This window comes from Ictidomys tridecemlineatus, chromosome 2 (genome assembly GCF_052094955.1).
Source record: "Ictidomys tridecemlineatus isolate mIctTri1 chromosome 2, mIctTri1.hap1, whole genome shotgun sequence".
Lineage (NCBI taxonomy): Eukaryota > Metazoa > Chordata > Mammalia > Rodentia > Sciuridae > Ictidomys > Ictidomys tridecemlineatus.
In genome coordinates, this window is record NC_135478.1 from 148,260,725 (window position 1) to 148,288,405 (window position 27,681).

Here is a 27,681-nt window from a genome sequence, read left to right on the forward strand (position 1 = left end):
TTAAGGGAATAAGAAGATCCCCCCCCCCCCGTATTGAGATTTAAAAAACAAAACAAAACACTATTAAAGAGTAGAGCAGGAAACTCTTTCTGTCCCCCAATACCCAATTTTTTTGGTGTGTTCCACAATGAATTCTAAACTATGGACTTGATCCTGTTGTATTTTTTGCTTTGTCACATATAGAAATGAATTTATCCATTTTAATTACGATAGCTTTTATACAGTGTACTATTATGGAAGAATATTAGATATTTGATTCTGCCTCTCTTCTTAAAAGGCATATTTTGTTCTGGTGATTATTTATTGAACTCTTCATTGTGGCTTAATTATTTGTATATTAAAAAATTTAAGCTAAGAAAGCATGATAATATGAAGTCATTCTATAATTGCATATGGTTCAGTAATAGTGTAGGAACTTTCCCTTTGGAATTCTGTTTTAGAACTTGTTCAGGTGTGTGGATATTAAAATTACATTACGGAGATGCATTATTTGTCTCCAAAGACAATGGAAGTTTATATTACTATTTGATAGAAATTGAAAAATGAGTTGAGGATAAGAGTTCAAATAATGTGGAATTCAGAGATTCGCCATAATCATTTTCCTCTGAATAACTAATTTGTAGTTCAATACTGCTGTATTGAGTTAACTAATCACCAACAGCGTCTGCTCAAAAGTAAGCCTGTGGCTAAATTGGAGGTATACCTTGGAGGAATATGAGAAGCTGAGTATTTTTATGCCATTTTACCCTACAAGTATATTCAACTTGATTCTACAAAGACTATTTTATAGTTTATAGGAATAGTAAAGGGTGCAGACTTAATAATTGCCAAGCAATTATTCAAGACACTTTTCTTTTTAACAGTAGGAATTTATTATAAGATACCTACGTTGAGTGAATTCAATCCTAAGTATGTTTTGGTGATGCTGTTCCCCTCTTACATTTTCCCCTATGGGTTTCAGATTATCTTCATCCAGGGAGAACTGCAAAGAATTCCTTTTGGCTGGTTTCCTGTTTCTTTCTCTCATAACAAAATAGGGTCACAATGAATTAATCTAAAATTGTTTTCCTCTGTTTCATATTCTTGATTTTTAAAATGATAGTTAAATACCATTTTAATACCATTATTGGTAGAAAAAAGAAGCAGAGATCTTAAGTAAAATAAATAATTCAGATTTTTTCATTTCAAAAAGTTTTTAATCTCTCTAATGTACAGATATCAGTTGTCCTTCCTTCCTATCCTAATTCCTCCTTACACTCCAGCTAAAATTTCCCATTCTTGGATTAAATAATACAGAATGTTTAGTTTGAAGTAGTTCAATTCTTAAATTAATTGAATTAATATGATTATTGATATAGTAAACTGCATAAAAATTAGAAGGTTGTTTTTCATTTCTAGTTTTTCTTTGTGTGTGAGAATAGTTTATTGTTAGAAACTTGTTTTATTACTGTGGTTCCTAGATAATAAAGCTCCACTAAGCTAATTTTTTAAAAAAATTTTTTATTGGTTGTTCAAAACATTACAAAGCTCATGATATATCATCTTTCATACATTTGACTCAATTGGGTCACTAAGCTAATTTTTAAATTGTTATTTATATTTATTTCCATAGAAAACTATTTTTTAAATTTCCCTTTTTATTTCTTTAATTTATGAAAGTTCTCCTTTTGTCTCCTTATATGCTCCAGTCTAGATTTCCCCATAAAGAGATCTGACAAATTGGACATTAGAATACTTTTCAGTTGATTTTTCTGAATTCTTTAATTGTACTTGCATTTAAAAATACTTTGAATCCAGTTGGCTAAAACACATTTTGCTTGACCTAGTCCCTGTTATTCATTTGAAATATTGCTCATTTTATCTAGAGAGTGCCTTCTTACCTCAAAGAATTGTGTAAGACAGAATAACCATTTAACCCTAGTTTCCTAGTTGCAATATAGCCCAACTCTCTAAAGAATATATTATCTTCCATGTACTGGAATTATGCTATGTGATTATTTTTTAATTATTTTGTCATATAACATGATCATAGGTATCTTAAGTGTGACTTGAAATAATTATTTTTGTAATGAGAATAGATTATTATTTGAGTAAAGACTATTTATTGACTGAACTTTAACTAGAATTTTCTAGTGTATATTAGATACATGATAAAAAATGTTTACTTATACTGTAGTTGTAGCTTGACCTTTTATTAGTCTCATTTTACTCAAGTGATGATTTGGATGTGATTACTTTCCTTATAAACTGATTTATAGAAACAAGACAATGTGAAAATACCTGTTCATGTCACATAGTAGTGTTCAGTAAATAATATATTAATGCATGTTCACTAATTCAACTTAATTTGTCAAGAAGATTTAAGTTAATCTTGACTCATAAGTTCAGTTTTCAAATAATTTTTAGGAAATTATCATAAATTTTTAAAAGAAGGGCAGACATATTAAATGATAATTACTTCAAGAGAATGGTTTCAAATTTGTAAAATATTAATGCCAAAGTTTTTTTTTTTTTTAGTTCTGGTGATTGAACCTAGGACCTCATATATGCTAGGAAAAGAATCTACTACTGTTCCATACTGTAGCTCTAGTATCTACATTTTTAAAAATGTGAATTTATTGTTTCAGGTGCAATAGCTAAAAGAATTTCATTTTCTACTTTAAAAGCTCTTGTCCCTCTTAATTGCAAAAATTTATTTAATAGATTATGCCCCTAAGACTTCATTGATATTGTTAAATATGCATAGATTTACTTAGAAAGCAATTTCCTTTGACCTTCTCATTTGTACTGTTTCTTAAGTTTATCAATTGGCTTAGTAACTTGCTAAAAATAGCAGTACTGTTAGGTAAGAAGGGAACTATTTTAGTTTGTTCTAATGGAATCCTTAAGAGTAGCAGAAAAGTCAGAAGTTTAGATGATGTTTAATTTGCTTTCCTTTACTCTTCCTAACATAGTACATTTTCTGTTGAAAGCTGGCTCCACAATGAAATTTGAGCAGAAAACTTACAGCTTTTTTCTTCCAACACACACCCCCACCCTTGCCCTTGTACAAACGTGGTCAGCATGTTTGAGATTCTGGGACCTGTAGTGGTAGGAGTCTATTTCTGAGGCAGTGCTTGAGAAATGGTGTGCTTATTTTAAAGCTCTGCCTCAGTTTGGTGTAAGAAATTGTGTTTACTATTGTATGCTATGAATTAGCTTTCCTATTGTGGAAGAATTATGAGGAGGATCTTCTTATTTTTCAGTAACCTATAATATCCTTTAAAGAATTTAACTTCCCTTAGGAAATTGCAAGTTAAATGCTTAATTCTAAAATTAGATCAGACAAGTAAACCAAGTAGAGAATTAGAAGCTAATTTGTTTTCATATAGACTAATCCCCCCGCCAAGTTTGTCTTTCATGCTCTGTATGAAGGAATAGTTACCACCTAAATTGTTTTATTAATTTATTATTTTTTTCTTTTAAATGAACATTTAATAATTATATATGGCTGTAGGGTACAGTGTAATATTTTGGTGTGTGTATGTAAAATGTATACTAAATTTTAGGGATTTAATGTTTATCTGATTGTGTTTAAAATAGCACTGTATTTGAAAACAAGCAGTAAATTGGGGTGACTCACCGTCAGTGGTGGTAGAGATAGTGGAAGCAGAGTTGAGTCACTGTTGGGCTGCCTCTCCAGTCCTTTAGGGAAATGTTAATTGATGATGAGCCATCGTGATTTGAACCCAACTATTATGAATTTAAAAATAGATATCAGATAAATATGCTGCTGTGGTATGATTAAATGTCGATTCTGTTATGATATTTAAGCTGCCACTGAAATTAAAGGAAGGGAAGCCTTGGATTATTGTCTTTTAGGCTGTTAACTTTGTATCGTTAATTAAACTTTTGAAAGTTGTGGGATAAATCAAATGCTTTTCTAGGGAAACTAGAAACAGTATTAATGAGCAACAACCCCATAATTATCCTTGTGAGTACATAACAGGGACACATTCATGTCTTTTCTTTGCGCAATAACTTTTACAAAGAAGTATTTTTAAACTGATCATTAATTTTATGACCACAGAAATGAGATGCAAAATTTATGCTGTTGTCATTGGCACAGGCTCAAGGCACCACTGACATTATGTGCGATTGTAATAGAATGGCTGCCAACTAATGATTCTGTAGACATTTCATTTGAGCACGCTTTTCTTTTCGATGTCAGATTAGTCTGTAATGCTTTCAATTATGTCTGTAAATTGTATTGGATACGTTTACCTGATGCCTGTTGTTGATTTGGAGTTCAGTTTTTTATTACATAAACACAAGTTGAACATTTTCCCCTTAATTTATAGAAGTGTTTGCAGGTAAGGCTTCAGATACTTAGCCCCTGGGGAGGAAAAATGCTTTGTACTACTCAACAGCGACCCCTGTGTTCAGTTAAAGCTCCTTATAAGAGAGCAATTCTTACTTTATTGGGTTGAAAAACAAGATTAAGGGAGAGGGGGAAAAGGGATAGGGCATCCGTCACCGAGCCAACAGTAAGATGAAGAAGGTCCTGATGAAAAATGATAATGTTTCTCTTAATGCAGTTGTTTAAAAAGGGACTTCTCTATACCAATGCTACGTAGATACTTTACTTTCTGAGTGAATTCAAAGGAAGTTGGGGGTGAGGATGGGGAGGGAAGACATCAGGCCAATAGCAGTAGTTAATTTATTTTGTCTTAGATAAATGTCACACTGATTTTTTTTTTTTAGAAAAATAATACTTTCAATTAACTGCATTTCTTAGAATGAGTAAATTGGAGACAATTTTATAATCAAAAGGTTAAAAAAACAAAAATCACATAAGTCAGTGACCAATTTGTGTAGAATATTCTTTTATTAAATATTAAGTCTATAGCTTAATAACAATTTTGTTATATGTGTAATAGAGAATGTGTATATCAAATGTAGATAGTATGTTCATCTGTGTGTATATGTGTATAGTACACTTTACACACGTGTACACATAAAAACTTACAATGGATGTTATCAAAGGACAATAAACTACTTCTGATTTTCAAATATTTTTTAAATTATCCACTCATTTCCACATAGAGTTTAAGAGATTTGAACCTGAGAATATGAATTTAAAAAAATACTTTTCATATATTCTTTGGTTTTGTTGTTTCCTTTGTAGTCATAACAACATAGTATGCTAAGTGCTAAGTTCGATGATGTATTTGAAGTATCCTGATACCTTAATTTTTAAAAAATTTCAGCAAGTTTTATTGTTTTAGTGTGTGTGATACAATACATCCTCAGAAAATACATATCATACAAGTTCTTTCTTAAGAATATAAGGATATCCTAGCAGCTAAAAGTAACCTGAGAATTTTGTGACCCCCTGCTACTGCATATCCCAAGTACTATCATAACTTGTTCAAAATATTTTGGGTGGTACTTTTTCAAGTTCTTTCTTACCTTATATTTGAAATCTGAGCACTCTTGCTTTCATAAAAGAAATATTATAAGGGATCACTGAATGTTCTGAAAAGTATTTGGAACATGTCAAAAGAAAGATAAGTTAAAATCTGAAGAATGAGAAGTATTTATGTGTATTCCTTGGAATTTCAATCAGGGAAGAAACATCATCATATTTTTTATACCTAGAGGTGAAATCCTAAGAATGACGGGAAAGCCATCCCTGTATTCTGCTCTTGTTGTCTTCATGTCTTGAAAGAGTTTCTTTGCTCTATCAAAATTTTTCTCTGCTGGAAAGTAGGGAGACACCCACCCAGCAAATAGGTATCAGGGCATACAGACATCCTTTTGGAGAGCCGAGTAGCTTTAATCTGGATCTGCCCAGAAACTGTGGCCAAAATTTAATAGTGTAGAACCTTAGGCTTCCTGCCGGGATTTTCACTACTTTTTGAGTCACCCCTGTGGTGGGCTGGTTTTCTCTTGAATCTGTAACAGGTAATTCGAATTGTTAATAGTTAGATGCTTGATAATAGTATTAAGCATATGTTTTTCTTTAATGTTGAATCTATTAAAAAAAGAGTGCTTGTATATTACTGGGCTAGCAAGTTGCTGATTCAGTGTTTTATTAAAAAATTATTTCAACTAAGTATATGGAAAAAGCCCAAACCACAGATCTTACCATGGGGGATTGAGTGACCTAAAACAAACAGGCAGACAAACCCCAAACAAACCAACCTAGGATTTGGAAATCAAGTATAAAACTGACCAGAACATTTTTGAAAAAGACAATATACCACTGGATGAAAACTGAAAGTGTTTATAAATCATCTTGTTTGAATTTTGAAAGGATTATGTGAGTTTTAAATCAGTTTTCCCATTAATGATTCCTACTCTCAAAAACACAACTATTTTTAATTGACCCTAATGTTATCCTGTGATTTTAATGAAAATAAAAAGTGTTCATATGGCTTCACATTATCAATTTCTCATCATCATTTTTCAAAATTACTGAGTAGGTAAATGGAATTACTTGAATTATTTTCTTTGTTGTACTTTCCATCTTTTGGGGGTATTGTTATTTTGATTGTTTGTTTTAGGTACACAATCTGTTTTATCTTGCTTCTACTTTTTGAATTCCTTATAGAGACCATCATAATTTAGGGACTGTGAATACAGTCCTTATTTTGTGTCACAAATAAGCCCTTGTCTATTGATTTTGAAAAAACTCTTGCCACATTTACATAACAATGAATACAAACTAAAATAGAATCTGTTTTTACTTCATTCAAAAAGTTTTGTTTGTTTTCCCATAACATTGACTGAGCTTAATAGTAAAACTTGCCTTTTCTGACAAGACTACATTATTTCAGACGACTAAATCATAGAAGTCATTTCTCTGATTCTTTTACAGGTGATACAGAAGAGGGGGAAGAATATGATGACCCTTTTGCTGGGCCTCCAGACTCTATTTCCCTAGCCTCAGAACGATATGACAAAGATGATGAAGCCCCCTCTGATGGTATGTGACATTTTTCCATAAGAATTTACTTTTTGACACTTTGACACAAAGCAGTGATTTTTGTGGAGGTAGTGGTCTTATCACAAAGCTGAAGGCTGAGGCTTCCATGAACTCACCTTTACCAGAACCTTTTAAGGAACGGAAGAGCTCTCTCTAGTGGTCCTAGTTGAGGTTTTCCTAAAACTGTAGTTGCTTCTTTTTCTAGGAAATTTTCTTTAATAGAATTTTAGGAGAGTGTTTGCATCACCATGTGAATATTATTAGTAACAGTTTGTTGGTTAGTTTAATGTTATCAGATTCTTGCTTAATTTTATTATGCTTGTTAATGGCTTGTTGTATTATTTATTTTATAAATAATGAAAAAGGTTTTTGATCTATTTTTTCTAAAAACTTTATACAAAATGAGTTCATGAAATATTAAATTAATTATTCTTACGTTGCCTTTTCACATTGAGACAGTTTTTATCAGATGCTTCTTTTAATATACATTTTCATTTTTCTGATTGTCATTTAAAATGCCTTATATTATGCAGTAATATTATAACATTTTGTATTAATTGAACTAGTAATAAAGTTGATTGTTTATCTCTTAGTAATTTCTAAAACACTATTGAATGTTGCCAAAGTTATGGAACTTGTTTTAGTACAGCATGTGCTTTCTCTGTTATAGCCAATTGAGTGCATCTGCATGATAGAAACCTTATAAGGGTGATATATAGTTATAAATTAAGAATGTGTATTGATAAATTAGCCATGCATATTAATTTGTGGCACTCAAAGTTTCACATAGACATAGAAATGAATAATGTCTTCTGCCACTATATGATGATCAAACTGTGCAGTTCCATCTCTAAATACAATTGCTGAATGAAAATATGCTTCCTGCAACAGAGCACTCCACATTTTATGTTATCCAGATTATTCCCTTTGGAAACATAAATTGCTTTTATGAGGTATAAAATTATGTCTATTGCAGAACAGGGATAAGTCAAGTACATGCATAAGTGATAAACATTCTAACCACTGATTCAGAACAAAACAATCTTTTTTTATATACAGAACTTTGTACAATGTGTAGCAATAATAATCATATCCATTTTATGTTGAATTTTACATTTAATTTCTATTTTTAAAGTAAGGGAATTTTTCTCTTATATTTTCTTTTTGTCTTTTACAAAGATGCACACTTTTCTTCATTCATACTTAATCTCTAAAACAGAGCATTATCTTTTCTACCCTTATCTTCAAAAGTAGTTCTGTTAGAAAATGTTTTCTAATTGATGAAATAATATTTTCTGGCCAAACAGTGAATTATCATCTATGCTGTACTGTTTTTTAGATGCACTACAATTATTTGTTTTTCTTCTCTGTAAAATGTTCATAGACATGAATGAGTATGTATTTGTATATATACACATGTAGAGACAGAGTATTTATACCTCAAGGGATAAACACACACATGCACACAGAATGTTCTCATAGAATAAATATGCTTAGAGTTTCTCAAAATAGCATAACTATTTTGATGTATACAGGAGCATTATTTGCATTCTTTAAAAATTGCAAGTTAATAAAGACCCAGAAATTAAATATCTACAAAAGATGGATATCTTGTAGTGAGTTTTACACAGAGTGATTTGTTATTAAATTATGTTGTCTTTATATGATTATCATGTTTTCTTAAGAATAAACAATTTATCATGTTTTCATAAACATATATTCAGGAAATATGTTAATATAAAAATATTTGCTGTTAAAAGATTATCAATATTTGAATATTATTGATGACATATTTCTGTGTAACACCAGCTTTTTTGTTAAATTCTAGTTCATCTTATTAATGTTTAAGAAATTCTTAAGCAAGTTGGAAATTTAACTTTTAGTATTATTTATTTTTATATGTAAATAAAAAAATTTTTAATGGTTTCACATTTTCTTCTAAGAATGTTGTTATAGGTTAATTTTCAAACTACTACTTAGACTTTTAATTTTTACTCTTAAAACATCTCATCATCTCAGTTTTTCTCCCTGCAATTTAGATTTTGTCTATGTTCTCTTCCCTTTGCTGAATAAATTTTCCTTTATTATATGACTTCAGTCTAATAATGTATTAATTATAAAAAAGATAATGTATTTAACATTAAGTATAACCAATTTAGCACAGGTCACCAAAAGGCCTTTTGTCAAATCAGATTGTTGTTTTGTCCTTTTGACTTTTACCTTATGGTAGGCACTAACAAAGTATCTGAACTTTGATGGATTATAAACTCTAAACATGATATGTATTTTTCATAATGCTAATGTAATTTTCAAGGTACTGAAAAGGTCAAACCTGCACATCTCTATGTGCATTCTAAGTCTGTCTTTCCCTTTAATATTTCTTTTTCTCTGTTCCTCTGGTTCAAAAGTTCACTCAGTTCCCAAATGGCCACCTAATTTTCCAGTTATTCCCTCAAGCCATATGTGTTTTGGTTTCTTTATGGTTTATTAGGTACTGTAGGAAAGTAGCATAAGTTATATCTTCTAATGAAATTCAAGCACACTTCAGTGATGCTTCGACTTGATTGCTGGTAGCAATTAAATCACAGCCAAGGAGAATAATGCATAATCTCACAAGGTCCAGACACCCTATAGAAAATGAATAGAGATGAAACAGAAAACAAAAACAAAATCTCCAAATCCTGCCAGACATGCTGTTTCCAGCCTGCCCTTTTTTTCTTTCTTTCTTTTTTTTTTTTATTGGCCAGCTGCCTGATTGATAGCAAAATCATAACTTGCTGCATGCTAACAGGCAGAGTTCACTTGTAGGTTATTGTGAGCTGATAAAGGGTTAGATGGAGTTTTGATTTTCGCATTGGACCTTGGTACATCAGATTAATGGAATTTCAATGAGAGACTAAGAGTAGCCACAGCTTTGTCAGAGAAACAGATGGAGATTCTATAGTCATGTCCACTCATTAATACTAGTTGCCTGAAAGGTGTGCTGCTTCTCTATACAAAAGAGTTGATATAATTGATTTTTGAGTGGTACATCGAAAAAAAGTACCTTATTGATGACTAGAATTGTAACATAAGTAGTGACAGATTTTTGTGTGGCTTGTAACATAAAAATATTACACTTTGTAATTTCTTTCTTCTTTCTCTTTGGATACATTTTTTTTTATTTTTTGAAGAGAAATACATTTTAAGAACAATTGCAAAAATAAAAAATAAAAAAAGAGACTACCATGCTAAATTACCTTTTAGGAAAAAGAGCAAGACTTTACATTTTATTTCTAAATGATTATATGACTTCTATCAGAGCTTCATTTTGATATGATAATATTTTAAAAAAGCATACTTATTAAAAGTTTTATTTTATTGGCTTTATTCTTTTCTGGAATATTAAAAAATGAATCATAATGATTTCTAGGCTATTGTATATACTGTGGAAGTTTCATGTTCATCGTTTGGAGATATATTGGAGTGTTAATATTGTTAGAGATAATGAGACTTGAAACCTTAAAGAAGAATATATTGTACATGTTACAGTGTTTGGGCATCAAGTGGTAGATGCAAGGTAGCCTTTAGACACTATATAATGACTTAAGTTTTCATTTTTCTATTCTGAAATCATTTTTCATTTATTTTTGTCATTTGTGAAAGAAAGCTTCTAACCATATAGTATTGTGGAGAGTCCCTGAGGTAGGTGAAAGGATTCAGTGAGCTAGAAGACATATATTGGCTCTGCTCATCAATGATAGGTCGAAGGATCCCAGTGGACATTTGTAACAAATCTGATTCAGTCCTAGACCATAATCACTTTGTGGATAAGAATCTGGAACCTCTAGGGTGTGAATGTAGGAAGGCTAAAATGAAACTGAAGATATAGAAGAATCATTTATTGTCGTGGTGTCTTTCTAACTGAAAATTTCCAAATGAAATAAAGCTCTGGGCATTGGTAAAGGTGTAGGTTTATATGAAACAATGTTTGTTTAAGGATGGAACTGTTTTTTTAAAGCTTGGGATTAAGAAAAGATTAAGATATTTTGATCATAATTTATAATAGTACTAATATCTTTTCCTTTTTGGTTTAACTTATTTTAAGAAAACCCAGTGTATAAAAACTTGGATTTATAAAACATGTAAATCACGTATCCTAGAAGATTTCTTTAAAAAGGATTGTTTCTAGGATTCCTGTATATAATGAGTATTCGTAATGCATCTAAAATAGGTTTAGGTATGTACCCATCTGTCTGCACATGCAGGAATTTAATGTACCAAACTTTTGAGGGAGTTTCCTTTCCTTTTTTCTTTCTTTCTTTTTTTTTTTTTTGTGTGTGTAAAATTAGGAGCAGCACTAATCAGTTCTTATAAAAGTCAAGATGTAAAAAGTAGTAGATGTTTTATTTTGCTCTGGGTCTCAGTAGAAAACAAAACAATGTTTATAATTAGGAAAAGTTAAAAAAAAGATTGAAGCTTTTCTTATATTAATCACTTAGGGTAAGTAATTTTCTACCATAGTATCATGTGGTTTTTAATAATTAAAATTATACTTTTGTATTTAATTCTTATTACTTATTTAAATATTTACTATTTTTTTTGTGGTGCTGGGGATCAAACCCAGGACCTCGTACATGCCAGGCAAGCACTCTACCATTGAACTGTACCCCTGGCCCACTAAGAATTTAATTTCCAACTTTAACATATTTTGTATATTAACATATTAATATTATGCTTGTGTTTTTTAACTTTAATAGCTATTTCAGTATGCTAAATTGCTAGCTTGTATATGTGTTAGCAGTTTAAGAACAATGATTATTTTAGTTATTCCTTCTTATTAATGTGTATAGCATAGTTTCAAGTATTTTGGCAGGAGGGAGGGTATTATAGTTTGGGGAAAGGAAAAAAAGTAGAGAACATGTTTTTAACCCTAAAGATATATATTAAGGATACAACACACAAAGATGTGGAATATCTTTGTGGTACAATGTCACAAAGGAGTAAATTAAAGGTACATAGCCATTGAGAATCATCTTTCTATTTTTTATGCTACTAAATGGGAAGATAAAACAAGTGGGCAAATAAGACTATAGTAAAATAGATTACATAAGAAAGATTACAAAGGTAATCTCAACATTATGCAAAACAATGCATCTTATTATTTATTTACAGTTATTTTTATCATACATGAAGAAGGATGCAGGATGTCTGGATAGGGATTGAGGGATTCAAAGATGAGTAAGATAAAGTTATCTTAAAGAATATATAATTGAGATGGAAAGAAAAGATAATCACCTAAAATAAGGTAACTAGCAGTCTGGTAATCTACAGCAAGGTCGATTCCAAAAATAATAAACATTATGTGTTGTGATATCCTATGATTTGATCTTTATTAAGGCAAATAATTGGTTTCATTGATCTTACACTCTAATTTGTTGATTGAATCAGTCATATGTTGTGAATAAACCATAGTTTAAATTTTATGCCTAAATTCTGAATGATTTTAGGGGAAATTGTAGAGGGGAATTTTTATTTAAGTTTCCTGTGTTGTTTGAAGTTTTCTGGAGAGAGCGGTAAAAGATCCTGAAAAGAAAATTTGAAATAGAATTCTAGAAACCAGGTTTTAAAAATCACAGATGATAATTTGTGTGGTCAAGATAAGTCACTTCACCTTTCTGGATTTTTATTTTCTGGTTTGTGCAATGAAGTGTTTGGAAGTTCCCTACAGCATTAAATGCTTATGTCCACATTTCAGAATTGTAAATTTAATGGTAGCAATGAGGTGATTTGCTTGGAGAAAATAGGTTTCATGGGTATTAAGTGGAGGTATGGTTGAATAGCAAGGAGTAGGGGATTTTGAAGGTAAGTATGTGGCTTATGTTACTAATGCCAAGTTCATTTGAAGGTTTTCCTTTGATTTGGTAGTCACTAAGATATCCATGAAGCAATCTACAGATATGGTGAGTGAAAATTTGGGAGTATCGTCTTGGCAGTTAAATATAGTTTGACTTAAGGCAAAAAGACCATCTAGGGGAGTCAGCAAGATAAATGCTTTGCTATATTATTTACTTTTAATCTTGACAGCCTCTCTGAGGTTGATATTATTACCTGACAATTGAGGGAACCTAGGGATAGAGAAGAGATTATGTGATTATGTGATTTGCTCACAGTCAGACAGCTACCAAGTGGTAGAACTGGGGTAGAACTGTCTGAGTCCAGGAATTATGTGCTGATCTCAAAACCATTACCCCACCCCACCCCCTGTTGCTTTTTTTTTTTTTAAAGAGAGAAAGATAATTTTTAATGTTTATTTTTTAGTTATTGGTGGACATAACATCTTTGTTTGTATGTGGTGCTGAGGATCGAACCCAGGCCGCACGCATGCCAGGCGAGCGCGCTATGGCTTGAGCCACATTCCCAGTCCAGGGGGTGATGACAGGAGCCTGGGTTAGAGTAGTGGACGTTGTGGGGAGAGGGAAGTGCTTTTCTTATCCCCTTCTTATTCAGCCTACTGTCTGCATTCCTACAGAATCAGCATCACCTAGGAGTTATTAGAAGTACTGAATATCTGTCCCCACCCATAAGACCCTTAGGTATTTGTTAAAGTTTGAGGAGCTCTGTTCTAGAGGCATTTGTCATACTGACCCTTGCAGCTGCAAAAAAGGTGAGCCCAACCATGCAATTGTATGCAAGGGGTACCCAATGAGCATTTGTGACCAGGCATTGTGCTGGGCGACATCTTGAAGTAGGTAAAAAATACTCTCTGTGTCTACCTACCTCTACTTGTTTTTGTCACTTGAAACCCTTGTGCTATGGCTTCCTAAGCTGTACAGAGCCCCTTTTCCAAGGCTGCTGTCTGTGGGTTGTTGTCCCATTTTGGAACTTTTTTTCTAGAGATTCTTTCCTCTCAAACTCTGCTAGGTAAGGCTCTGATAAATTACACCTAGGAATATTTGCATGTTCATAGGGGCAGTGCCTTTAACCCCGGGGAGTCCAAGCTCCACTTACAGATCTTTAAGCATCAGTACAGGCTAGGGGGTAAAGATGTTAGTTATTTCAGAGCACCATCTCTCATGAGATTTAGGCTTATCTTTCTTAACATGCATATGTGGATTTGGTCCCATTCTTTTTTGGAGACATTTCAGTTAAGGCTTCCTGTCTTTGGTTGTGCGTCCTGTTTACAAATTGAGCCAAAGACTGAGTTTAGAGTCTAAAACTCAAAGAGCAGAGTTCCTTAAGATAGTGGAATGACCAATTTGGATATATAGAGAGGGATGCTATCCTGACATAAGACCCCAAGGAGTGCACCTTTTCTCCAGGAAACCTAACATGGAAGTGGCTGTGCTCATGGTGGGAATAGTACCTTCAAGGAAAGAAAAAGGTTTATAAGGTTTAAAATAAATATTTATTGAGTGTGGCACCATCTGCCAGATTCTTTCATGGAATTTGTGCCCTTTTAATCTATTCAAAACTACCTCTTAAGGAGACATTTTCCCTTTTTAAACTTAAAAGATGGAGACTGAGAAAGGAGTAGAACTTTAAATTTCTTTCTATTAGAAAGACCAAAGGAATTGAAATTTGTTGCTACTTATAAAATTAAAGTAGAATTTGTTTTTAAATTATAGGAGACATGCATGTGGGTAAAAATAAAAAGCAGAGTATACAATATGAAGTAACAGCTTACTTTTTCTGCCTTATCCTACCTTTAGGACTGCTTCCCAGAGGCCACTGCTCTTACAGGTTTTTCTGTAGTTTCCAGGAAAACTTTATTTATTTTTAAATATATTTTTGTTTTTAATTGGGATATAGTAATTGTACATATTTATGGGATATAGTGTACACACTGTGTTAGAATAACTAGAAATTACACTTCTTGGTCTTGTTTGACCAACTGTAAATAGTATCTTTTGACTCCTGCAATAATGAATGCTTCCTTAAAGCTTCTCTCCCATTTCTGTCTCTCAAGTTTTTATTATTATATTCTTTATTCTTTTTTGTGTTAGCATTTGACTTAAGTAATCTCCCCCTCCTCCCCCTCCTCCTCCTCTCCTCCTCTTCTTCTTCCTCCCCCTCCTCCCCACCTCCCCCTCCTCCTCATTCCCTCCTCCTCCCCCTCCTCCTCCTCTCCTCCTCTTCCTCTTCCTCCCCCTCCTCCCTACCTCCCCCTCCTCCTCATCCCCACCTCCTCCTCCTCCTCCTCCTCCTCCTTCTTCTCCTCCTTCTCCTTCTTCTCCTCTTTTACCTCCTCTCTATTTCCTGTCCCACTCCACCTCCTTCCCTTCCTCCTGGTCCCTTTCCTCTACTGAACTCCCTTCTATTTTCATGGTACCCCTCCATTTTTCTTTTCTACCTTCCACATATGAGAGAAAATATACAACTTTGACTTTCTGAGTTTGACCCTCAACCCTTTTATTTTTTATTTTGTGGCAGGGTATCACTGTGTGGCCCAGGCTGACCTTGAGCTTTTAAACCTCCTGACTCAGCCTCCTGAGCAGCTAGGGTTACAGGTGTGGGCCACTACACTTGACTTATAATATTATTCTTATTTTGTAATGTACCAATCTCAGTGCCTATTGATTGCACTTTAAAATATCAAGAAATTAGTGCACCCAGCCTTCTTCTCATCTCTCTTCCCACCCTTCAATTTCAGTTTTTTTTTTTAGAGAGAGAGAGAGAGAGAGAGGGATTTTTTAATATTTATTTTTTAGTTTTTGGTGGACACGACATCTTTATTTGTATGTGGTGCTGAGGATCGAACCCAGGCCACATGCATGCCAGGCAAGCGCGCTACCACTTGAGCCGCATCCCCAGCCCTCAATTTCAGTTTTTAAAAATGGCATTATTTTTGCAGTGTTAAGCTCTTTAATATTTATATTTGATTTTCTGGTTCTAAATCTATTGCTTTGTCTGCCAGTTGGATTTTGAACATTGGTCCTTTTTCTATATGCCATTAAGTTTTCTTCAAAGGTCTGGAAATCCTTCCTTGATTTCACCTTGGCATCTTCTTAGGAGTGAAGAGCTTCTGGAATGGTGAGGAAGTTTGTGTGAGAGTCTTTGCATGTCTCCTGTTCTAAAAGGCTTTCATTTACATAGAAAGTCTGACTGGGGCTTTGCATGGAAAGTGAATCAGGTAGGCTAAGCTGGCCTATAATAGATATCTTAGTAAGGACCAGAGAGGCAGACTGGTACCCCCCAAATTGCCAAAGTAAGTAGAACATTACTTGAGAAAGTGAAATGCCTTTGTTTCGTTGCTAGGTACAGGGTTTCGCCCTCTCCATCCTGGGTGAACCTCTGTTCAACTTTTCTCTGGGTTCCAGTGTTCTTACTGGGAGCTGTCCTCAAGCTAGTGCCGTTTGTTTAGGATTTAGCCCAAACACACAAAGATCTTTACTGCCAGCTACTTTCGAGGACGGACTCAATGGTTCTTGCTGGTTTGATTACAGTTTTTTAATGAGTGACCTTCATTATCATGTCATTGTACTTATGACATCTGTACAGCTTCTTCAGGATAACTTGCATTCAAAAGGAGTTGATTCTGTAATTACCCATTGTAGACTTTTGGCCAAGACAATATGATGAAAAGTGGTATTTTTGACAGACATAGCTAGTTGTGCTATATAGATGGATTATAGGGGATTTAGTCAGTGAGATAAGAGGCTATTCCATTAAGCCATGTATAAGGAGATCAGAGACTCCACCCAGGATAGGGAACAACAAAACTGCCAAGGACAGAATACATCTGAGGAAGAATGGACAGAGCTGGTAGAGGCTATGTATAGAATTTAGAAAAAATACCAAAGATGATTGTAAAATTCTAAATTTTAATGAATAAGAAAATTGACTGAAGTGTGAAATTTTGGAGGAGAACAGGTTCGGACAAGATGAAAATGATGATGAATTTGGGTTTGAATGGTTGAATTGAGCTGATAGTGACATCCAAACTGCCTAGTAATTAGCTAGAAATATGGGAATGGAGCTTTATGGAGCCTTTGCTTGCCATGGCCAATGTCTCAGCTTGGCACCAGAATCACGAGGCACTCACAGCTTTGTAGGTTCAAACAGCAATTCTTTATTCCAGCTCTCACACCGCCTCCACACAGGGCCAGGGGCAAACGTGTTCTACCGTCTCCCGCACAATTCACCTACTCCACAAGGCTATCTCCAAATCCCATTTCAATCTCACGAGAACTCAACGGGAACAAGCAGCAGGAACACCCTAATCCCAGCAATAATCTTCAATCTCCAACTTCCCTAAAACCCATTATCTTAAACTGGCAACGCCTTAAACTCAAGGAGCCGGTTACTTCCTCAAACCTGATCAGCTCTAAACCCGGATCCGCCTTGGTCCTTGAGCAAGGTCACCTTATTAAAGCATGCATGCAATGTCCCATTGAATGTTCTCTAAGCAGCATGGGGTACGCTTGGCAAGGAAATTTCGATGCGTCATTCCTACTTGGTAATGGCCCTCAGCATTTGCTTACCCTTCTTTTTCTTGTTTCATCTCTTTTTTGGCAGATATGAGATGAGACATACCTTAGTCACCTTAAAAATGAAATATAGTGGTTGAGAATCATTTTGTTTGTGTTCAGATACTAGCCTCTGTTACTTTGTGGCCTCCAGCAAGTTGCCTACTTTGAGTTTCTTCATTTATCAAATGATGATAATAATTGTATCCATATCCTTTGGCTAGGATTAAATATAAAGATATAAATTAAAACTAGCATAAATTTAATATAATTATAATGTGTGGTTAATATAAGTTTATATAAATATAAAGCATATAAAGATACTAGAATATTTCCTGACTCAGAGTAGGGACATGTTAAATGCAGATTGTTATCCATCTATTTTGAAGATTGCCTTATATGTTTTATTTCTGTGTTTAAAACAGCTGTGTGCATGAGGTCTCATCCATCTTCTGTACTATGTAGCTTACATGCTTCACTGGTTAAGTTGGATTTTGTAGGATTTGCAGTTGGAAGTTTTAGGGATTTAAAATACATGATCATTTTTTAAATTGGATATTTTCTGTTGAAAACTGTTAGCAGTTAAATTTTCTGTAGCAAATCTGTTATGCCTTTGCTCAGAACCATTCTACATCTTGGTATCTCAGTTTTTTTTTAATTGACTAAATAGTGAGCATGTGAGAACGAATAAATTTTATAGCTGGGAAAATTTTGTAGATAAGTATCATTAGCCTAGGGAAGAAGGTATCCTATTTTATACTTTAGCTCGATGGCTAGTGACTAAAAACTTACATACTTCTTAGAGCATTTAAATGGGTTTAAACTAATGAGAAGATTCTTTTGTAAGTCTATATATTTAAAAGTGAGGGGAAAGTGGCCCAAAGTTATTAGGAAGCAAGGATAGCAATCATTATCTCATTATTCTCACTCAAGAGCCAACTGGGATAATGTTAAAGATAATAACAAATCCAAACAGAAAGAGTAGTATACTCAACTAAAATGCAGGACTGGAAAATCGATAGTAGCAAATAACTTAAGGCAAAATTGTTTGGTATTTTTACAAAGATTAAACAAATAGTGCAGTCTTTAATATTTACTTACCCATTTTATTTTTTAGCAAAAATTTCAGTTGATAATCAGGGTTTTACATCAATACTTGAAGAAAAATTAAGTATCCTGTAGATTTTAAAATAATATAGCTAATGCCAGATGCAGTGGCACATAGCTATAATCCCAGCAACTTTGGAGGCTGAGGCAGGAGGATCACATGTTTAAGGCCAGTGTGGGCATATTAGTGAGACCTATCTCAAAATAAGAAATAAAAGGGTCTAGGGGTATAGCTTAATGATAGAGCACCACTTGACTCAATCCCCATTGATATATTAAACATTTTGTAGGTATTTTAATGAAGAAAATGTGTCTGCAAGGTGCAGACATCAACTCAGGTGAATTTTTTTTTTGAGAAGCTCTTTCTGTTTTCCTGGTTAACACCTTGCATTACAGGATTGGGAGTAAGCATAAAATGATTTTTAAATTAAACAAAAATTATGAATTTTAACATATATGCTTACTGAGCTAAATAAGATGACTTTGATTTTACAGAGTGCATCAGCAGTTTGGGCTAGGGTCTAGTATTCTTCAAGTTTTTTGAAATATATTTTTCTTAACCCACTTAAAGTATACATGGCCTTTGTGTGTAGCTCTTTTCACGTAGCATAATATTTTCAAGGTTCATCTATGTTGTAGCATGCATCAGTTCTTCTTTCCATTTTATAGCCCAATAATAATTTATTGTATTATTTGCCACCTTTTGTTTATTTACCAGTTAATGGACATGAGTTGTCTCCTCTTTTTAACTATTATGAATAACACTTTTGTGAATATTTGTGTACAAGTTTTTGTGTGAATATATATTTTCATTACTCTTGAGTATAAACCTAGGTATGAAATTGCTGGGTCATGTGATGTGTGTAGGTTTAAATTTTTGCGGAATTGCCAAACTTTTTCCAAAAATGAATGTGCTTCTTTGTTCCCACCAGCGATTTCTCCATGTACTTTTCAATACTCAATATTATCTTTTTTATTTTAGGTATCCTAGTGGATGTGAAGTGGTATCTCATTGTGGTTTTTGTTTCTATTGCTCTGATGACCACTGACCCGACTCTGATCTCTTTCCATGTGCATGTTGGCCATTTGTATGTCTTTGGAGCCAAATTCTTTCTCCAGTTTTCAGTTGGGTTGTCTTCTTATTGTCAAATTATGAATTCTTTATATATTCTAGATACTAGTTTCTTATAAGATGTATGATTTGTAAATATTTTCTTTAAATTGGTGAGTTGTCATTTCACTTTCCTAATGGTATTCTTGAAGAACAACATTATATATATATAAATCCCCAGTACCTATATATATATATATAGGTACTGGGGATTTAACCCAGGGACACTTTACCATGGAGCCACATATCCAGCCCATTTTATGTTTTATTTTGAGACAGGGTCTTGCTGAGTTGCATAGGTCCTCACTAAGTTGCTGAGGCTGTCTTTGAACTTGCAATCCTCCTGCCTGGGCCTCCCAGGTTGCTGGGATTATAGATGTGTGCCACTGTGCCTGGAAATATTTAAAAATTTTGATGGAGCTAAATTTATGTGTTTTGTCATTTGTGCTTTTGGTGTTATGTGTAAGAAGGCTTTGTCTCACTGATAATTCCTTCTGTACTGTCTTTTTCTTAAAGTCTTCTTAATTTGAGGATAACTGAGTTCTTTTACTCTAAAAAATTATAAGATTACTATGCTAATTAAAATAGGGACAAATTGTAGTCTACCTTAAATGTTATTGTTCTTTTTTAGTACATATTTTAAAGTTGTGCAGATGACAAAAGGTAATTTTCTTGTTGAGCCTTTTCATCTTAGTGAACTCTCAAATTCTGTAGTCTTAATATAATTTTAAAAAAGAATTTTTTGGTTTCTTTTGTGGCATATGATACTACTACCCTTATTTCTAGCAATATGCCTTTGACATATAAATGCAATAATGTTTGCTGCATTGCAAATATAAACATAATCACATGGCTCTTTCAAGTTAGTTTTACAAATTATTTCTGAGAACACATAGTCTAGATTATCAGTAGCATTCTGGCTCTTCTGGGTGAGGCTTTGTCAGTACATAATTATGATGATGGGATCCGAGGGGTGCTGGAATTGTGGTCTTGGAAAAATTGTTACTGTCTTTAGTGTTCAAAAGGACAGTTTCTTTGCATTTGTCTCTTCTCCCTTGTAAGGACACCCACCCCATGTCAGTCGTCAAAACTGAGTGCTTTTGTCAGATAAGGGAACTAAGACTGAGACACCAAAAATGTCATGCGAATTATCTAATCACTACTGTTCAAAGTGTGGTCTCAAGACTGAGTCTGATCTGTGATCTGTTGATCTGTGATCTATGTGTTACTGGTCTACATGTGACAATCTTAAGTACAGAAATTAAGAATAAGCAGTAAGGAATATTGATAACAATTTGACATTTCTGCTTTATCCAAGTACATAGACATTTCTTCCTAGCAATCTATGTTTATTGCTTTTTATGTTTTGTTGTTCATTTTTACAAAAATATTGGTTTGTAATGTCTTGGGACAGGGTGTGGTGGTCCTTTAATCACAGATAGAAGTATTGATCTATGATCAAGAGAATTATTACAGGAATCCCAGAACTATAACTTATACTTCCTGGGCCATTTTCTTTTCTTTCTTTTTGTCCCCTGCCCCTATGTCTTTCTTTGTGCCTTCCACCATATTGATAACCATGTTTTAATTGGAATATTAGGTTTATATTTTCTATGGAGAAAATTTAGGGATAGTCCCACATTTTTTAATAAAGTGTACTTTCAGATTCCAATGCCCTATCAGATAATGTGTCTTTTCATGTGAAAGTCAAGCAATGGGTGTCTCAAAGCTTTTTACTTGGAATATCTAGAGAAAAGAGTAATGCAATTTGAATGTCATCTGGTTCTTTTTCTTGACTTGAGAAGACCTACATAGACTCTGTCAGAAGTAATGTCATCTCAGAGGTGTGACTTTGGGTTATTTTGTGTAAATGTCTCCAGAAGCTCCTTCTTACTTTTTAATACCATTTATAGAACTGGTATATTTTGTGCCGTAGTCTGGCTGGGCACGAGATCATGAGCCACTCACACCTTGTAGATTCAAACAGCAATTCTTTATTCCCCAACTCACACCGGCCCTGTACAAACACGTTCTGGGGAAATCCAAGTTCTGCCGCCCAATTCACGTACTCCATGAGGCTTTTTATCCCAAATACTTTCTGAATTCCACGAGAACTCAGGGAACTCAGGCAGCAGGATACACCCTATTCCCAGCAGGAATAACCTTAAACCTGGAACTGCCCTAAACCCAGATTGTCTTAAACCGGGAACGCCCTAAACCCAAATTGTCCTAAACCGGGAACGCCTTAAATCCAAGGAGGGATACTTCCTAAAACCTGCAGGATACACCCTAAACTTGATCCACCCTGGTCCTTGAGCAGGGTCACCTTTCTCAGACACACATGCAATGTCACAGCGAATGTCTAGGGCAAGTCCATTTCCACGAGTCCTTCCTCTAAGCAACATGGGGTACGCTGGCAAGGAAATTTCAATGCGGCATTCCTACTTGGCAATGGCCCTCAGCAATTTTGAACCTGCTGATCACTTTTTTTTAACACTGAAGGAGATAAACAAAAATAATAGTACTATGGAGAAAAGAAATACACATATATTTCTTTCATTGAATAGGGCTTATTAATATCCTGGAATATATGTATGCTGTAAACTTCTAATAGGCTTAGAATAGGATTTCTTTGCTAAAAGAAAATGTGTCTTACAGAAGGTGAGGAATTGATTTTTTAAAAATATAAATAGTAAGAAGGGGTAACAGTGTTGTTTGTTTTAGGCAAAGTGCTAAATGGAATCAAAGTTTAATTCAACGATTTTACTGTTAGTTCTGTTAGACTGGGGGCGATAAAATGATTAATAAACTAGGTCATTGCCTCTCATGACCATATGGATTAATAGAGGAAAATGAGGTAGAAATATCAACCCTAATTTAAGGCAGACTGGTGTAGTAACTTCTCTAATAAATATAGAAGGAGAAAGAAGATCATAATTATGATTGGAATGAAGAAGACCTGCTACTAGGATGGCATTTGAGCCACATTGGAGAGAATAAGAAGGTTCTTGACATTTGGAACATAGATGCAATAGCATTTTAGATTTGTGCAACCTGGTGAAGAGATACATTGGTTAAGACTCTTAATGGGGAGGGGGAAGGAACTGAGCTCAGACTAATTTAGGCAAAAGAAAGGGGGGTTGATGGGTTGGCCTGTGAGAGGATAGTTGGCATCTTGCTTCATGCCCACCTAGATCCAGGTAGGTCCTCCAGCTACCTTGAGTTTTCTCATTCACATCTTGCTTTCTATGTGTAGCTGCTCCACCTTCTCTATGTATGTGAGAGAGATGCTCCAGTTGGTCAGGACTTGGTCATTGTCCAAAAGGAATGTGTAGAGGGTGGTTAGCAAAAGCTGCTGCTACTAAACCACATGCAGCTTGTTGGTGGTGCCATCCTCCAAAATTCTGGGAGGAAGCAGTTCAGAGCAGACAAAAACACATGCCCACTACGCACTAGGCTAAATGAAAGTGTGACTAAACTTATATGTCGTAAAGCCTGTAAAAAGAGAAGGGAAAAAGGAATGACTGAGATAGATAGCAGTCTTAGGTATATGGTCAGCAGTGGGTATTTAATTAGATGAGATTAATTTCTTTAAAGCAGTGAGCTGAAACCATTGTTTAGCATGTTAAAATTTCAATTGATTCATAGAGAGAAGAGCTGGAGGGAAAAAAATTTAGAGCTAACTCTCTACACTGGTTAATTTTACTTATTTATTTTTTTTTTGTAGTGCTGAGGATTCAACTCAAGGCCTCCAGCACATGAAGTAGGTCCTCTACCACTGAGTCACATGCCTGGCTTATCTTTTTTTTTTTTTTTTTTAGTTTTAAATTCTAATTTATTAGTGTACCACTTTAATCTTAAAAAAGAAAATAAAATGTAAAAAACAAAATAAACAAAAACAGCTCCAAATATAGTTTTATACCATGTTTTTAGGAAAGGAAACTGTTCCTTTTTAGACCCACCCCACACCCCAATTTCAAAACATATCATTTAATAGTCTTGGTCATGGATATTTCCAAGATGAGATTTGATATTATACTTCTATTCCTCTGTTTATCAGGAAACCCTTGCTTTCCTTTATTGAAGGAGGTTGGTCTCTTTGATCTTGGTCTGTTACAGTATTCTTCATCATCATCTTTGCTTCTGGAGATATTTCCTCTGCTTCACTATCTTTATCTTCATTGAAAGCTGCTACTACTGAAAGGGTTTTGGAGCAAGAGTTGGAAAAGTTTCCTTAGGCTTACCCAATCAAAGTTTGACAGATATGACTGATGCTTTCTTTGTTATGTGACTACTTGAGGCAAATCCAAACTTGGATATCTCTGTAGGCTTTCTTGGGAGGTCTGCTGCTCTTTCTTCAGCTGATCACTTCTCAGAGCTGCAATCTGACACTTTCCCCTTCATTACTGGAACAAACCGTCTTAGCTTCTTCAAGTCTTTTGGTGACCCCAGCCCACTGTGGCTCTGTAGGCTTTTCCTGCCGTACCATCCACCATTGTCCCTGAGGTGGCTATCTTGAATCTTTCTTAAGGTCTATTTTTAAAGTGAGTGAAAGCGTTTTTTTGTTTGTTTGTTTTCTTATTTAAATTGTTTGCTATTTGGCTATCCATTTCTTGTTCTTCTTAGCAAGTGTATGAGTGGAAAAGATTAAATTGATTAAAGCACACCCATCACTTTTACTTTTTGGCACTGATGTAAAAAAGCACAATTGTATAGATTAGAGATAAATAAAAGTTAGACTTTTAGATTATTTGAATTTAACTTGTCCTGAACAAACCTGTTTATTATTATTTGTTAGAGTCTGTAAACAAGTCAAGATGGCGCCTGGCATTTTGCCAGAGGGAGTGGTTTGTGAAGTAACGCCAGTGAGCCATTAAGTGTGGAGATTCCTTATTGGTTGACTGCTGTATCTAGTTTATGTTAATTAAGATAAGCTGTGTGGAATGTATATATACCCCTCCTGTCCTACAATAAACGGCTCTCACTCCTGCTGTGTCAGTGTACACAAGTTGCTCGTCACCCCCTGGTTATTTTGCTGTAGCCGGACTGAGGCAATTATTATTTTTTGAATTTGTATGGTTTTATAAAAATCAATCAAGGGTCTGGGGTTGTAGCTCAGTGGTAGAGTGCTTGCCTCACATGCATGAGGCCCAGGGTTCAATCTTCAGCACCACATAGAATTGAATAAATAAAAAAATAAAGATATTGTGTGCATCTACAACTAAAAAATATTAAAAAAAATCAATGCAGTTCACAAAGATACATATATTATACCAAAGTAAGAAATGAATTAGGAACACAAGGGCAGAGAGTATGAGGTTAGATAAAAAAACTAGAGTGAAGCTAGGATTAATATTTGTATCTCAAATGAATGTAATGAGTACTCTAGCTTTAGCTGGGGAACATACATATTTTTACCAGCCAGTGCGAAGAGGGAGAAAATGAGCAGGTGAAGGATTTATAGCTTTCTTTTTTAAAAATATTTTTTAAGTTGTACATGGACACAATATCTTTATTTTTTTATTTTTTATGTGGTACAGAGGATCGAACCCAGTGCCTCACACATGTGAGGGAACCGTTTTACCACTGAGCTACAACCCCAGCCCTTACAGCATTCTTGATATAAAAGTAAATCAGATACTCAAGAGAGATACAACTCTAATACTGGGATCCAGTGAAACTTCTTTCAAGGAGACTAAGAAAAGGATGTCTTGAAGATTTTGTAGTAAATAAAACTCTTAAAAAGTATATTCAATATTGCTTTTTCTTAAAAAATTTTGTTATTGTAGTTTTATAGTGTACACCAAAACACAGTTTAGGACGTATCAATTTATGTGGGGCAAAATAACAGTCTAGATCAGGAGTTGGCCATCTATGACTTTTAGAGCAAATCTGGCCTGCAGCTATTTTTATAGTAATATTTGGAGTGGAACATAACCACATTCACTTGTTTACATAGAGTTTATGACTGCTTTCATTTTTCAGCAGCAGCATTAAGTATAGTCATGTGCCACATAGAGAGGTTTTGTAAATGATAGACCATGTGTAAGATAGGGCCTAATGATGTAAATGTCTTAGTTGGTGTAAGGATACCTATCATATTTGCACAACAATGAAATTGCTTTAACAACGTATTTCTCAGAAGGTATCCCTGTTATTAATACATGAAGTCTGACTCTAGTTGTGACAGAGATCCTGTGTCCCACAAAACCTCTAGAGTATTTTCTATCTGACCCTTTGCTGTAAGGATTTGCCAACCTCTGGCCTACATATACAATTCTCTAATAGTTTGGTTTAAAATTAAGACAGCATATGAAATATCTAGAGCAGAAGTCTCAAACTAGTAGGCCAAGTTTCAAATTTGGCTTATAGATGATATATTTTGGCCAAATTAGTATTTGTGTTTTAGAAATTTGTGTCAACCAAGAAAAATTCATAATTTTGCTTTTTTTTTTGATGGGGGGAATTGAGTGAACTGGCAATACTGAGTTTGCATTGTATTCATCTTTCTCTTTATTTATTTATTTATTTATTTATTTTTAAAGAGAGAGAGAGAGAGAGAGAGAGAGAGAGAGAGAGAAAGAATTTTAATATTTATTTTTTAGTTTTCAGTGGACACAACGTCTTTGTTTGTATGCGGTGCTGAGAATCAAACCTGGGTCGCACGCATGCCAGGGGAGTGCGCTACCTCTTGAGCCACATCCCAGCCCTCGTCTTTCTCTTTAGATCACCATCTCTTTCCAATTTGTATTCCATACTACTCTGTTACCTCCCAGTCCTTATCTTCTTCTACTCTTTAGGTCACTGAATTAGAAAAATAGCCAAGGTATGTGTACTTTAGCTATGTTCAAATATTTTATTTGTTGTACTAGTACTTGAAAGCAGAGAAATTTAGGATATATTATCTGACTACTGCTTGGAGTGTACTTTTGTGTTGGTACCTACCAGGTCATACATGTTTTTAGCCAGCAGAATTGGAAGTCCAGTTGATATTCTCCTAAGATGAGAGGCTTGTCAAATATTTGTGCCTTCATGTAAGACCAAAAAACCTGTATGTGAAAATGGGCTAAAAGATTTGGACTAGAGGCAGGCTAAATTTTCAGCAGAAAATAATTCTAGTTCTATCCTAACAAAAAGACAAATGGATTGTTGAGGACTAAGTCTCTTAAATTACTACTTTGGCTCATCAGTTGTTCTACTTAACAAAAGAAGTAATGGGTAAAGTGACTATCATATATAAGAAATGTAAGGCATCCAAGAAAATATTTATCAGATTAAGAAGGCAGAGAGAAAGGTTGTCGGTTTGTCATGGAAAAGGAGCTGGAAGTAGAGAAGAAAGAGAAAAGATAGGACTTAGTGTACATCTGGTGAGTATAGGCTTGAGAAGGCCTCAGGGGGAAATTCATTGATCAAGGGTAAGTCCTGGCACATAGGAAATGCCCAGTCTTAGCTCTTGGCTATTCCAGTAACAGGTAATATATAATGATTGACTATTCTGTGGGTAGAGACAAGGGAGAGTAAGTACCTAGAGGAAAAATAGAGGAAAACCAATGGTAGACTTTATGATTGTATCTGGGCTGAATCCTGATTCTTAGATTCTTTTCTCAAGGAAGTGATAGCATCTATAAAGAAAATGGGAAAGTGGATAAGAAAGATCAAGGCTGTTGAACTTGAAGGAGTATTGAGAAAATTAGTCAAAGCTGTTTGAGAGGGAGTCTGAGATATGGGATAGAGATATGGAGAATCACTGATTTATTTGCCTAAACATGTTGAATGTCATGAAAAAGATAAGACTTGCCAGAGAATGTAGAAGGAGATGGATTAGGATGTTCAGAGTAGAGACATCTGCCCCAACTTTCCTCACAGGTAAATCAGGAGAATTGTCACTTTTGTTTCTAAACATATGATCCAAAGTTACAGAATTTTAGAAGCCATTAATTACTTTCACTTAGTATGATTATATAGCCACAGGGATACACTTTATCTTGGTAGTTTCTTTGGCATTCATTTCAATGCCGGTATGATCAGCCTTTTCCTTTCTCATT

The 27,681-nt window shown here is 34.3% G+C and overlaps 1 protein-coding gene and 1 pseudogene across 3 annotated transcripts in view; one reads left to right on the forward strand and one right to left on the reverse strand.

Annotated features, from left to right (window-relative positions):
• The window catches only part of Skap2 (src kinase associated phosphoprotein 2), a 170,109-nt gene that overhangs the window by 11,760 nt on the left and 130,668 nt on the right, over window positions 1-27,681 (forward strand). For all 3 annotated transcript variants that reach the window (XM_021722251.3, XM_005319135.5, XM_013355990.4), the window contains exon 4: window positions 6,863-6,970. In XM_021722251.3, the coding sequence (XP_021577926.1) occupies window positions 6,863-6,970 (108 nt within the window). The remainder of the gene's footprint in view (window positions 1-6,862; window positions 6,971-27,681) is intronic.
• Window positions 23,627-24,132, reverse strand: LOC120891826 (PEST proteolytic signal-containing nuclear protein pseudogene; annotated as a pseudogene).